This window comes from Podarcis melisellensis (assembly GCF_964234715.1).
Source record: "Podarcis melisellensis genome assembly, chromosome: 14".
Lineage (NCBI taxonomy): Eukaryota > Metazoa > Chordata > Lepidosauria > Squamata > Lacertidae > Podarcis > Podarcis melisellensis.
Window position 1 is genome coordinate 28,074,734 of NC_138546.1, and position 14,116 is coordinate 28,088,849.

Sequence of the window (14,116 nt, forward strand, 5' to 3'; positions counted from 1 at the left end):
GCTTAAGTGGGAGACCTCATTAAATTCTGTTTTCAAAACCTGCAATTCACTAATATCCTAGCCTGCCTCATCTTTGAGAATTAAAAATTTAGAAGGAGGATTAGCTTGTTTTATAGAGATTGGATGGAGAGGACTGCACTTTTCAGCTTGGGGATGAGTCATCTCTGTTTTCTTTTCTCTGTTCTGCCAGAGTGTCTGGTTGGCTTTATACAACTGGGCAACCTCCATGCATCTGCTTAAAATGGTGAGTGGGAGGGGGAGTCTACTTTTCAGAGGAGTAATTAAATTTCGAGGGAAAGCATTTGAAATTGTATTGATTCATTTCAATTAAAAACAAATCTCTTGACCCTTTTTATACATAAGCTAACACCCGCATTAAGGGTTTGTGTGTGTCTGTGGAAACAGGAAAAATATATCCCTGAGCAGATGCAGGAAGATTTTGTACAAGCGCATCTGCCCTGTTTCAGGCCAGTCTCTCTGTGTTGCTTTGTCCAGAGCCCAAGTATTCTGTTATCTATCTCCACCTAATCAATATAATATTGACACTGATAGATGTGGCATGTGCTCTTATGTTGACAGAAAGTATCTCCTCTTGTGTATTCACATGATCTTTCCTTTAGTGGCCATAAAGTGTGCCATGAATCTATGTTGACTTTCCCTTTCAGTACATCTATATACTGTACTACAGACTTTAAAAAAAGTCATTCAGTCTCCCAAGGGGACCTTGTGAATCGTAGTTCTGTGCCATGGCTAGGGATCTCTTAAGATAAATTTGTTAGCCAAAGGAAAAATAAGAGCCATAATGTCAATACGTTTATATCCAGTGCCTGGATATAAACTGCTGCTGAGTTCTGCTATCAGTAACAAATTCTGCAGTTATTTTATGCTTGCACAGAATCTGTATCAAAGTAACAAAAGCTGTCTGTTGGTAAATTGACCATATTATTAGTAGCATGTGGTTTCCTGTTTTAACCTTTAGGATTTCTTAGATTATTACATGGTAGAACACATGTTCTCAGCTGGGTTTGAACTAGAAGGATAATAGAGAATAGATAACCCTGATCTAAATTCTACAATAAGCTAAAATGAGTTGCTGCTCTTTGTGGTTAGTGACGTTTCGGAAGTCCAAAAAGGGAAGGAAGTTTCCTGTGATGAGGCAGGATGGATATCTGAGAGACTTCGGCATTGCTCAACTGATAATGTGATGAGTGTCTTTTTTAAGGGTTTGTGTCAGGCCGTCTGTCTTCTATTGTTGGCTTTCAAAAACTTCACCCTTGGGTTTTGCATGCACCCACAGAATGAATCTGAGTGAGCAGGGGGGAAAGAGAAGTTTATACTGGTGCTTGAATAATTTATTGATTCAAGTATGCTTGCCAACAGGTTAAAAAAAAAAGAGGTCTTCTGCAATGTAATAACTATCAGTAAATGCAGAATAAAATCAATCAGACAATAACAATGCCATCATTGAATGGCTGGGATAACAGCTATTAGGCCATTAGAGTACAAAGTGGATAAAATGATGAGTGACTGTTACGCAATATATGTCAATAGTATAATTAAAATATCAAGGCTGCCCTGATAGAGCCATCATAGCCTATCCTGTATACACGTATTTTCTTGTTCTATTTTAGTCACTGTTCATACAGTGCTGCAGGGTTTTGAGGTACCACAAAAGCCTGGCAAACTGTTTAATCAGATCAGATGGTGAGATGAAGGGTGTGTACCATGAGTGATAGTGCCTTTCTTGTGCTACTTTCAGCTCTGAAAAATCTACTGCCTATTTCCAGCTCCAGTCTGTCTCCAAGCTGTCTTCACGCACTGGTAATTCGTAGTCTAACCCAGTTCTTTCTCCCTTGGTTCTTCAAAACAGCCTGTTTACCATTTAAAGAATGCTTTGTGTTTGTCCATTATACACTCTGATATTTCCATGAGGAAGACGTTTGTGTTGTTCGCTCTGCTTTTACCCACTGCTCTAAAAAAAAGGGGGGACACTGGGCAAGTGACTAAGCTCTGTTGCATCATTTAAGCTGTTAAGAGCAGATGCTTATATAATGCCCTGTAGCTTTAGGAGTGTTTTGTTTCATTGGCCCAAGACACTTGTGATTGTTGAGGATAGGTTTTCATTTGAAGTAACATTTAATATACAGAAGGTGTGCTCCCGAAGATGTTGGTGCTGGTAAATATTCCATTCCTTTATTTTGATAAGTAATTCAGTTTATTACAAAGATAACTCACTACCGTGGCAAGTGTGTGAGCTTGTGGGCCTCACATCTGTGCAAGTACATTAAACTCAACAAGCTGTTCATAAGCTAGCACATTTGTGCCGACATTATTGAAACTGGAACTTGGGTATGTAAGCCATGTGCTTATTTCATTATAAAGGAGAGAGAAAATCTGTTTTACGTAGAAGAAAACTTGGCAATGGCATCAGAGAAAAATGTAATGCTTTTCAGTGTACTCTTAAAGGTTGGTGGTTTTCAGAGACCTTTCAGTTTTACCATATCCCACATTTCTTTCATCCCTTGCTAGCCAGATCGTTCTGTGATGGAAGATGGAAGACAGAGGGGCCCGTGTTGCTGACTACTTTGTTGTGGCTGGATTGACTGATATTTCAAAACCACTAGAGGAGGAAATCCACTTCAACGATGCTTGCCACAAGCTTGCAAAGCCAAAAGAGCCAATCACAGATGTGGCGGTGATAATTAAATCTCTGGGGGAGGAAGTGCCTCATGGATACAAATGCATAGATGTTACTCCATCAGGACTGTCAGCAGATCTCAACAATGGCAGCCTTGTGGGACCACAAATATATCTATGCTACAGGAGAGGGAGAAACAAGCCCCCACTTACTGACTTGGGGTGAGTAAACTTTATTAACGTTGCTTTAAATATATATATATATTCAAGTTGCACTACTAAGGAATAGAGCTGCTAACTTTTATTTAAAAAACATTGGTCTGTTAGGTTTTGTTTGGAGGCAACAATCCTGATGGATATAGAATCATAGAATTGTAGAGCTGGCAGTTCAGGGGAGAAACTGGAGTGGGGTCTGCTCTTAGGTGGGGTGCAGGTGGGACTGTATTGCTGACCTTCCTTCCCAGTGCCATGTGTCACTGCCACTTACCGAGATGTGGAAGTGAAAGAGCAAGGCAGCAGGAGCTTGGCGCACTGCCGGTTCAGTGCAGACACAGTGACAGAAGCCTTGGATTGGTTCTGCAGTTGCACCTGTGCTCAGCATGTCCTTCATGCAACCCAACCCTTGCTGCTTCATGAATGGAGCATAGCTGACTGTGGTCTATTGTGGGCAGAGCCTAGCAGGATTCCTTCCTACTCCCTGCAATACTCCTTACCTGTTGTTTCTAAAAACCTGTCCTTGTGTTTTTGGGTATGTCTTCTGTCTAGGGTTTTATATGATGGGAAAGAGAGATTAAAACAGGGTTGTGAAATCATCCAAGCCACTCCGCATGGCCGCCCTGCAAATATCAGTGGTGGGGCTTCATCGCAAAAAGTCTACATCACATTCCGAAGAGCCTTGGAGAACATGACTCAAAATACCTTGGCTGTCACAGACATCTGCATAATTATACCAAGTAAGGGAGAAACCCCACCACACACCTTCTGCAAGGTTGACAAGAATCTGAACAGCAGTATGGTAAGGTGGACTTCTGGATTTGTAGAAAATACTGTTTAATGGATTTATAATGCTTACAATATAGTTGTTGTTATTATTTAATTTATATACCTCTTAAGGACAAAATAGGCTTTTAAGTGGTTTACAAAGCATAACATTCAGTTACCAGTTGGCATTAAAAAACCCCAGGTTGGAGTAGACATATATATTTCTAATTAATCCTACTCTCCTGTAAGATTCCAGAGGATCTGTGCCAGTTTCTTCTTCATGTCTCAACAATGTCAACTTCTCATGAGCAATCCGTAATCCCTTGAAGGGTTCTCTGCTGTGTTGCAGTGTTATCTGCTCTTTGCCCTATGGACAATGGTATAAATTAAATGCTGCAAGCAGCTTTTTATGAAGTTATCTGTGCAGTCCTAAGGCAAGTACTTAAAAAGAAGAAGTAAGAATTGCTTTGCTGGATAGACTAAGACATACCTAGGTGGAATCTACATGCATATAAAAAACACTGTGAAAATGCTTTTTAAAAAAGTGTTTAGAAAAATACATTGAATTTTGCATAGCTCACTGTCGCTATCTACTGTCACATTTGTATATTGCACTTTACAACACATTTAAAGTTTTATTTGCAGCTGTGTAGCTGAGCCCCTAGTTAATTCACCTCCGCCAACCATATACTTCTGGAAGCTCAGTAGCAAAATAGTTTCCCCCTCTTCTTTACTCCCAGCATCTGATAATGAGACGTAGGCTGCCTATGAATATGGAGGCTCAGTTGTTGTTGAATAATATATCGAATAGATTATTTTTGTCACATCAACATGAGTTCTCTTTCTTTAAGCCTTCCTGCTACTCATTATCAAAGTAATAATTGTTGGCATACTCTTAAAAAGTCCCCTCAAGTCCTCTTTGCTGTCACAATGTTAACGAATCCAATCTACTCCACCATCTTCTGATACCTGTTAGTTACACAGAACACTGGGAAAGCACTTCTTGCAGGCCTTCCATATGAATAGTCAATTGCACAAAAAGTATATAAGATACCATTACTTGGTTTTCAGTAGAATATTTTAAATGCAAGTTAAATTGAATGAATTTCTGGTGATAGCATTTGTTCAATAGAAACAGTATGATTCAGGTGCACTGTGGCATGAAAGCCTGTGGTTAATGCACTGCTGTTTTCCATCATTTTTGCTTTTATGTGATCAAATCATTGTCAAGTGATTTGATTTTTTAAAAGCCCCTTTTATTTATTTTTTTGCAAGCCCTTCTCATGTGTATTTAAACTGAAAATTCTTATTTATCTCGCTGGGCCATAGTGCTATTTTTCAATGATAAATTGTCGTTATGCCACTTTCTAGGATAAAAGAAAAGGCAGAGAATCATGTGTGTGTTGGAGGGGTAGGAGGAACTATGATATACACAGGGTAGCTTAGAAGACAGTTCTTAAAATGCTTCAAATTATGGACTCAGTTAAAACACATTCCAGAATTCATGGGTATTTGAAGTAGGAATGTATGCTGTTTTCTGAGCAAGCCTCTGGAATAGGGCTTTTACATCTTTCATGATTTTCACTTATGGCACATAATCATTTGTTTTGCAATAAGTAGGAGCTGCGCAAGTTTTTTTTATATAAACTGAAGTTATCAAAATGCTACTGAAATCAGTGGGAATGAACATTTGCTTCTCATTTCTCTGGTATGAATGCTGTCTGAGCTACTCCAAAACATATACAAAACCTGAGCAAGCTACAAAATCAAGTGTATTTCATTTGTAGTACCCATTATGGCTTATGTAGTGCATGAAAGTACTCATTTTACATTCCAAAAGTGTGCTGCAGACATTTGTTGGTAGCCACCTCTTTTTTATTCTTGTCTTCCTTTGGGTTTACCAAGGGTGACAAAATTTATCAGAATACTATAAATTTCTATTTACCTGACACATTGCCAGCAGCAGAGAAAAGTTGGTACTGTTCAAAAATTATGAAATTGTATGAGATTTTGTGCTAAAAATGAGTCATAGAGTGAAAAATTACAGGTTAAGAGACTCAAGCATGGTTATAGAATACTTAAACATCAGCATGAATCAAGTGAAAGGGCTTGCCCAGGAAAATAGTTTGTGTTTTTTTTACCTTAAGTTGGGTTCTTTAATCTGACACACAAGAGTGCTTCCATTATTCATTACAATCATTGAATTGATTTTAAAGGAGTATAATTTGACCTTTTACAAGTTGTCTGATCAGGCTTGTTTATCCTTCCCACTTGTGGCATTGTACTCTTGTCTTTCTACATTGCCTAGTCAACTAATTCACCCTCTTCTGCACTTCTCTTGCAGTGGGGCTCAGCAGTGTACTTGTGCTATAAGAAGTCTGTGGCAAAAACAAACACCATATCATACAAAGCTGGTAAGTCATCTGTAGGTTTTATTTATTTATAATACAGTAATGCTTATTGGCTACATATAGTAGACCAATTTTATTTATGGATTAATTCTTTTATGTAAGCTTAGACTGGATTTGCACTGACGTGGGAAAATTCTGTAATATCATGAAGACCAAGAATGTTATATCAGTTAGAGAGGCAGGCAGCCTACTCACTATGCATTTAAAGCGCACGCGCACACACACACACACACACACACACACACAGAAAGAATCCTTGGAATTGTAGTTTACCTGAAACAGACCTACAATTTCCATCACCCTTAACAAACTACAGTTCCTAGGATTTAGGGTGTGTGTATTGTGGAGTGTGAGGAAGGAGACATGCTTTAAATGTGTGGTGTGTACACATTCTCATTTATGACAGACAGGATAAAGACTTGGTTCTGTGGGCCTGGAGCGACTTTGGAGGTTGCTTATTTATTATATTTTTATTCCATTTTCTGGACCATTCTTGACTTCTAAAGTAGCTCATATTAATGACATTTTTAAAAAATGAGAGACAGGACCTGTCACCAAGCTTACAAACTAAACAGATGAGATGCAAACAAAGCGAAGGGAAAGGGAGCAGAAGTAAAAGGCAGAGGAGGGAGGTCCAATTTTCAAGGCCAAAACGAAGTGGTAAGCTATACACGGGCCTTCATATTCCATGCTGCCCACATTCTTCTTCCCTCATTGGGGAATTTGACTTGCGGTTACTTTTCATGAAAAGCTTTCTCTTCCCCCACTTCTCTGCGTAGCAAACCACTTTTGGAATTAATGGGAGGTCCAGTAATGGTTTTTGATACGGCATAATGGGTGGTCTTTCGTTGCTATGCTTTTGTAAAACAAAATGAGGGGGAATGCACAACCCTGAGCCGCTTTAATTGGGATATTTTGGAAGCACACAGGTATATCTGCCAAGTACAGAGGCTCATCCTCTCTCTGGAGCTTGCCTGGGCAAGCCCAGTTAAAAGGAACGCAGCATTGCTTAGGAGGCTTTTATCCAGTATGCCTTCTATTGAATAAGCAGAATGAAATGTTGAGTTATTTTTATTTAATTGCTGGGAAATTGGATTGCATTGACTGGAGGAGCTGTGAAACCAGTTCAAGTGGCAATGCTGTCTGTAATAGGACCGATGTGGTTCAGCAGATAGAACAGGGGTTGTCACTGTGTTTCCCATGGCACAAGTCCTTCTCAGACCATGTTTTTGTTTTGTTTTTGTTTTTAATTTTCTTATTTGTTAACTTACCAACTCATATTCTTCTGCATGTCTGCAGAGTCCACCTAGTATGCAGAGGCTCCAGATTTCTTTCTGAGAGGCCAAACTTGTAGGAACCCGAGTTCAGTATTAGTAGGAGCAAGTGGGGACTTGCAACAGTCCTCAACCCTAAAAGGAGTGTTCCTATTCAGGACTTTTGGCATTCTGGAAAAGGATCCTCAATGATCCCTTCAGGGCTTGCAGACAGCTAGAAGGAAGAATTCAGGAGCAGAAAGGGAGAAAGGACACCTTTTAATTTCTTCCCATTTGAAAATGTCTCCTTGTGGCTGGCCCTGCCATAGGACAGAGTTCAAAATATACGAATAAGCCACTTCAAAATGATGTATATATCATACAACACATCTCACAAAATATACAAGTAACTACAAGTTGTTATATGCATCAGAGTCAAACAAAGAATCAAACAAATCAATCAATCAATAGAGAGGAAGCTGTCTCTCAAAGGAAGCCATTTCACAAAAGTCTCAAAGGAAGACGTCTCTCTGAAGTCTCAAAAGGACAGTATATCAAGAATAGTTCAACTGTTTCAGAATAAAGTCTTCATCAGCGAATAATGAAATATTCATACTAGTGGGGAATTATGTTAGTGGATCAGTGATCACTGGATAGTGTAGCTGCAACACAGGGGTTTGTGTTTGTTCATAGGGCAGAATTCAACAGCCACCTCAGGTGGCAGATGTTGGTAGGGGCAGGGAATGTGGCAACATGTTGGAGGATTGAGCTTTGGACACCCCACACCCAGCCCCATGCTCCCTAAGCTAGCCTGCTGGCCTCAGATGTGGTGGAGGATGCTTTGTGTTTGAAGTAATATTCAGCTGCTGGCCTGGTTGCTACATAGAATGGGGGAAAGGGCATCGTTGTGTTTCTTGCCTCAGGCAGCAAAACCTATTGGGTCAACCCTGCTTCTCCTATTGTGTTATGTAGTGCTAAAGGATATAGTCTTAGGACTGCCAGCCAGCCCCAAACATGAGAGTATTAATGCTAATATACCAAAAGAAAATGTTTCCGTTCTTTCCTGCCTCCTTGTAACCTTGTGATACACACCTGCCACCTCACCCCCTTTACTCCAAGCCAAGGATACTATAAGCCAGGGGTCAGTAAACTTTTTTCAGCAGGGGGCCGGTCCACTTTGTGGGGGGGGGCGAACTATATTTTTTTTGGGGGGGGGGAAATGAACAAATTCCTATGCCCCACAAATAACTGAGAGATGCATTTTAAATAAAAACACACATTCTACTCATGTAAAAATATGCTGATTCCTGGACTGTCCGCGGGCCAGATTTAGAAGGCAGTTGGGCTGGATCTGGCTCCCGGGCCTTAGTTTGCTTACCTATGCTATAAGCTATTTGGCAAATTCCCTCTATTTATATTCCTTTCCCTCCCCACCCACCTAACAGACTTGCAACCTTCTGTGTCTCAACTATCCTCTACGTTTTATAAGTCTTGGAAGCCACTGTGTGTTGGCTCCCATCCAGCTGTTTGTTGCTGTTTTTAAAGTATTTTTCTTTTATAAACTAATATTCCTGGGAGCATGAAGAAGCTAATTTATTTATTTAGCTAGCTAGCTAGCTAGCTAGCAGCCCTGTTTTCCTTTCAAATGGATAGGCATTGGACCACCCAAGTTTGGCATTAGAAGAGATGGTGATGATGCAGAAATTATACATGTCAAAACAAGAAACAGTGAAACTGTAGTCCTAAAAGACACAAAAAAATTCCAAATACAAATCAAGCAACATCATTAAAAACTGGGTTGCACTCCACAGCCCAAAGCTTTCCTGAATAAAGTGTTTATTTTACATTCTCACTGGATCATTTGATGATGGCTAAGGACGATATTCCTTAATTTGTCAACAAGGTCAGAAATAAATGAGGTATATTGAAATTACCTCAAGCAAAATTTTTTATTGAAAGATATCAACAGTGGATAGATGGCAGTTTGACAATATAAGAGCTTTGAATCTTGAGCTTTGAATCTTGATAGATGGCAGTTTGACAATCTTGAGCTTTGAATTTTCCTTATTTGCTCTAATTGGGGCAATTTAAATTTCTGCTGTGTTGCTTGATTTAAAAGATGAAGGGTTTTTAATAATTTTTTGTATATTTTTGGAATGCTCAATATGGTGCTAATGTTCAATTGAGAGCTTAATTCCGTTTTAGACTGATACGTGTAGTTTTTCTTTAATTTTGTGGTGTTGGCCTTCATAATTTTTCAGGAGTATGGTTAAACTGGATCTCATGTGACTTGGAAGTAAATACCATAGAATTAAATGGTCTTATTCCCAAGTAGATGTGTGTAGGATTGTGCCCTTAGCTGGAAGTAAGACCTGTTTAATTCAGACTTGTTTGTGAGTAGGCATGCAAAGGATTGCATTTGTTGTGTAGGGAAGCATAGAAGTTGGGAAAATAAACTCTTAGCATGCTTCTTAATAGTTCGGTGTGTTACATAAGGAATGGTTTTTCTAGTATGCTTAGTGGAGTTCAGGTCTATCAGTAATATAAAAAATTGTTTCTCCAGGTCTAATATGCAGATATCCAGAAGACGACTACGATTCATTTCCCTTACCGGAATCAGTACCTCTTTTTTGCCTCCCAATGGGGGCAACAATTGAATGTTGGCCGTCTAATAGCAAGTATCCCCTCCCAGTGTTTTCTACATTTGTACTAACTGGAGCTTCAGCTGAAAAGGTAAGGATAAGTTTGTCAGCAAGTATAATTTTCCAAGTACAGCTTGTTCTTTTATTTTATTTTGTTGCTGTTGTTCTTTCATTTTTCTGAGTCTGAGGAATTAATCAGAAAATGTTTGAAAGCTTGAAAATTCTTCCTGCAATGACTTCACATGGTGATTAATGCTAGACTTAAACTGATTTGATCATTATTCCTTCTCCATGAGGAGCACTGGAAGCTGTAGTCCTGTGATGGGGAGTTAGGGATCTAACAGAGCAGGGTCAGCTCCAGAACAGAGGAGCCCCAGGCAAAGAGACCTTGGGAGGCCCCCTCCTCTCTTGGTAGAACAGGATGGGCTTACCTGGCAACACTGCTGTGTTGGGTGGATGGAGACAAGATTTACATCTCCCATAATGCCTCTCAGCAAAATACTTTGGAGGCATTGGGAGAAATTATAATGGGCACTAGACCTTAAGTGCCATATCTGATGTGGCATTAATGCCCCTCATCATGCCACCTGCCCAGGAACACATTGCGACCCAGCTATTGAGACATACATTTTAAGAAGTTGTTCATTAACCTTAAACTGCTTATAGTGCTGCATGCATGCACAAAACAACTTTTTATTGCACCTTTACTTACATTTTTAGTTCTCTGAGTTGCTTAAATTGTTTTCATAATATTTCCAGAAGTGCAGTACATTAAAGTAAAGCTATTTGATAAATGTACATATTCTGGAGTCCTTTGCCTTTGGTCTGAAGCAAACGCATGGAGAACAAGCATGTTCATTAAATCACATATTTTGTTGTTTGCAGGTCTATGGTGCTGCGATACAGTTCTATGAAACCTATTCTGAAGAGAATCTCACAGAAAAGCAGAAATCTCAGTTGGGTTTAGTGGCTACTCCTGATGGGAAGTCTGCTAGCTCCAAAACAGTCCAGACGAATAAATGCATCTGCCTTCTTTCTCACTGGCCATTCTTCGATGCTTTCAAGAAATTTCTTACTTTTCTATATCGTTATTCCATCTCTGGTCCACATGTCCTGCCCATTGAGAAGTAAGTTCTGTAGGATATTTTGTCCATTTCACATCAGTGCTATTGTAGAACAATTTTATTAATTGAGAGTGGCCACTGGTCACAGCTGAGAGTGCATTCTGCCTAGCCAGTAGCCAGCTGGGCTCATTGCTAGCTTGAGTCAGACCTTGCACCAAACCTGTTTTAAGTAATCTTAACTATGGATTGATTTAGATATAATGCCAAATCATGGTTTGATGATACAGGAACAAACTTGGAATAAGGAGATACAGTACTCCCAACAAGAAACTTCCTGAGTGGGGCGGAGTCACTATGCTTGTTTCTCAGCAGGTGGGTCATTGTTGCTTACTGGGAAGGGGGTGAGCAAGGCAGTGGTAAGGTCAGTGCAGTGCAAGTGCACCAGCAGATCCAATCTGGAGCTGCCTAGTGGTGCGTTGCACCCCACCAACCTCTCTGCCACCTCTTCTCTCCTGCTAATCAGTAGTGACCCACCTGCTGGAAAGCTAGCAGAGCTACTTCTGTTCCCAGCAGGTTGCTAAATTGTTCCCCATAGCTTGCCCCTACTCTTTGTGCCTCCGTGGAACACACAGGTCATTATGGAAAACTCTAACTCTGCACAGATTTAAACAAACACAATTGAATAGAGCCTATCTGCTAAAAATGTTTTCATGCTTTTTGTATGCTGGATGTACACTGGCATCCTGTATTCCGTAAACGGATTAAATTTATTAAGCTGAAATAATTATTTCTTCTTTCACAGGCATATTTCCCACTTTATGCACAAAGTTCCTTTTCCATCCCCTCAGAGGCCAAGAATTTTAGTCCAGGCAAGTGTAAATTTGCCCTTTACTGTCCACATGTTGTTCTAGTTTCAGCTGGTTCATGCACATATATGCATCACTAGATTACATGAAGGTTTTGTAGGTGACTGTGTAAACTCATTCAGTTGAAAAGCAATGTGCCAGTGACACAATGGGTCAGCGTGTCTTGCTGTTAAGGTTGGTTGTTCAAGCTCATCCAGGGATGGCTGTGGGCAGGATTCCTGCACTGCAGGGAGTTGGACTAGATGACCCTTAGGTTTCCTTCCAACTCTACAATTCTCTGATTCTCTGAGATGAAAGCTCCATTTTTGGTGTTTGATCTGTGATGGCTCATTCATATATGCAATTCATTGTTGGTTGTTGCAGCCTTTAATGTTTAAGAGATATGTGTGACCCATATATATGTATTTTGATATTTGCTTTTTTGTATTTGTATATAATTCTTATTGTTGATAATATTGCACATTCACATATTATGATTGCTAGCCACCCTAGATTTCTTGTGCAGAAAGGCAGAGTATAAATTTAAATAATAATAAGTTGAGAAAATTCTAAACTCAAGCACCCACCTGCGTGCAACTGTGATGGTACTGCCCTTTCTGTACCAAATATCCTAAACTTCTGAGGGCTGTTTCTTGTGTGTTAAGATCTAGAGAAGGCCCTGCATCCTTTTCTTTGGTGCCAGTCAAAATCCTGGTTAAGGGACACAGTGTTGTATTTTCATGTGTAGAGATCTTTTTCAAAGTGCCAAGCCGTGATTTATAGCCACAAGAGCAGCTGTATATTTAAGGAAGCAGACTTTTACAGTGTTTTACCATTATAAAGCATGAACATTCTATTTGTCATTAAATCAATACAGTACAATTTTGTCCTTTTGGCATGAAATTTGACATGGTGAATCTACCTGGTGAGAGGGTATCCTCTGGACAATTGGTGGGGAGGCAGCAACAGCAAAGAGTTGCAGAGCTTTTGCAACAATATGCTTTGAATGCATATTGTTTGGCAGTCATTTTTCTTCCCCGCTCAAAAGTTACATATTCCTTTGCCAGCTTAATCATGTCAAGGGTTCAAGGCTATTGCAGGGGTCTGCCCTTACTGGATTCATTAAAATCGATTATACAGATCTGCCACCACAGTATCTTTGGTCTTGATCCTGGTATTTCATTTGGGATCAGGTGGAACAAATGTGAGGTTTCTATATAGATTGAATTTTGTTGGACATGTGCCAAGTTGTATGTTTATTTATTTTTGTTGTTGGTTTAAGAGATCTACCCTTGTTGTATTTGTATGTATGTTTTGGAATACTCAGTAAACAATGATATTCATAATTTTTTAAAAAATCTGTTGTGTGCTCCAAAATTTAAGAGGTTTCAGTAGGCCATACTTGATGCAATGTAGGAGGTTGGTGTGGTCTGCAGTTTTCCAAAGTGTTCATACCAGCCAGGGTTGGAACAGTTAAAAACTGCAGCATTGTGGGAAGAAGGTAAATCTTCTCCACTGAGTATTTCCTCCATTAAAACCCCACCACCAACAACTAAAGCTGCTGCTTGATTCTATGCTATTTTATACCTGACAAGAGAAAGTGGATTTACACAGAAGCAAACTTGCAAGCGAGCACAATATGTAAGGCTATAGAATGCATTTATTGGTTACAGAGCCTGAAAGTTAATTTGCTATTTGTTTGCCACTCAGTGCATGAGTGTATATGTGAACTCTTAACCCTTCTCTTAAAAGGAGAAGTTTTTCTGTATTATAATTCTGATGCTTTTGTGGGCTTCCTCAGGCGTGTTTTTGAAGAAATCTTTGGGAAGATGATACCTATATTAAATAATTTAGCTAGCTTGCAAGTAAACAGACCAGTGCTAGGTTAAACTGCTTGAGACTTTGAAGTTGAGCCATAACCTCTTTTTCAATTGAAGCTTTCTTTAAAAATATTAACATTAAGGGTATGCATACTTTAAAACCAGCTTGCTATGGATGGACAACAGTATTAGTTCTGCAAGAGTAATTGATGTTAACTAAAATAGTAGTTAAGACTGTTAGACCTGTCAACAGTGTTTTCCAAATATATGGTGAAGTCTTTAATTTTTGTCTAAATGAAATAAATAGTAGGGCTTCCTTCTATGAAGTAATGCCTATTTCCTGTGAATACTGTTACATTTTTCATGTATGGTTTAGAACTCCAATACCAGACAGTGATCTGAAATTGCTTTTTTTCTTAAACTTTTCTTTAGTAATGTATTATCTGATGTCTAAAATATCATG

The 14,116-nt window shown here is 39.3% G+C and overlaps 1 protein-coding gene across 2 annotated transcripts in view; it reads left to right on the plus strand.

Moving 5' to 3' along the window:
- Positions 1 to 14,116, plus strand: part of DENND4A (DENN domain containing 4A) — a 58,041-nt gene that overhangs the window by 7,172 nt on the left and 36,753 nt on the right. Inside the window, exons 2-7 of one of the 2 annotated variants that reach the window (XM_081888358.1) lie at positions 2,530 to 2,859; positions 3,403 to 3,652; positions 5,963 to 6,032; positions 9,846 to 10,015; positions 10,810 to 11,051; positions 11,791 to 11,857. In XM_081888358.1, coding sequence (XP_081744484.1) covers positions 2,552 to 2,859; positions 3,403 to 3,652; positions 5,963 to 6,032; positions 9,846 to 10,015; positions 10,810 to 11,051; positions 11,791 to 11,857 — 1,107 coding nt within the window. In that variant the 5' untranslated portion in view covers positions 2,530 to 2,551. The remainder of the gene's footprint in view (positions 1 to 2,529; positions 2,860 to 3,402; positions 3,653 to 5,962; positions 6,033 to 9,845; positions 10,016 to 10,809; positions 11,052 to 11,790; positions 11,858 to 14,116) is intronic. The other variant, XM_081888359.1, reaches the window with a different exon arrangement.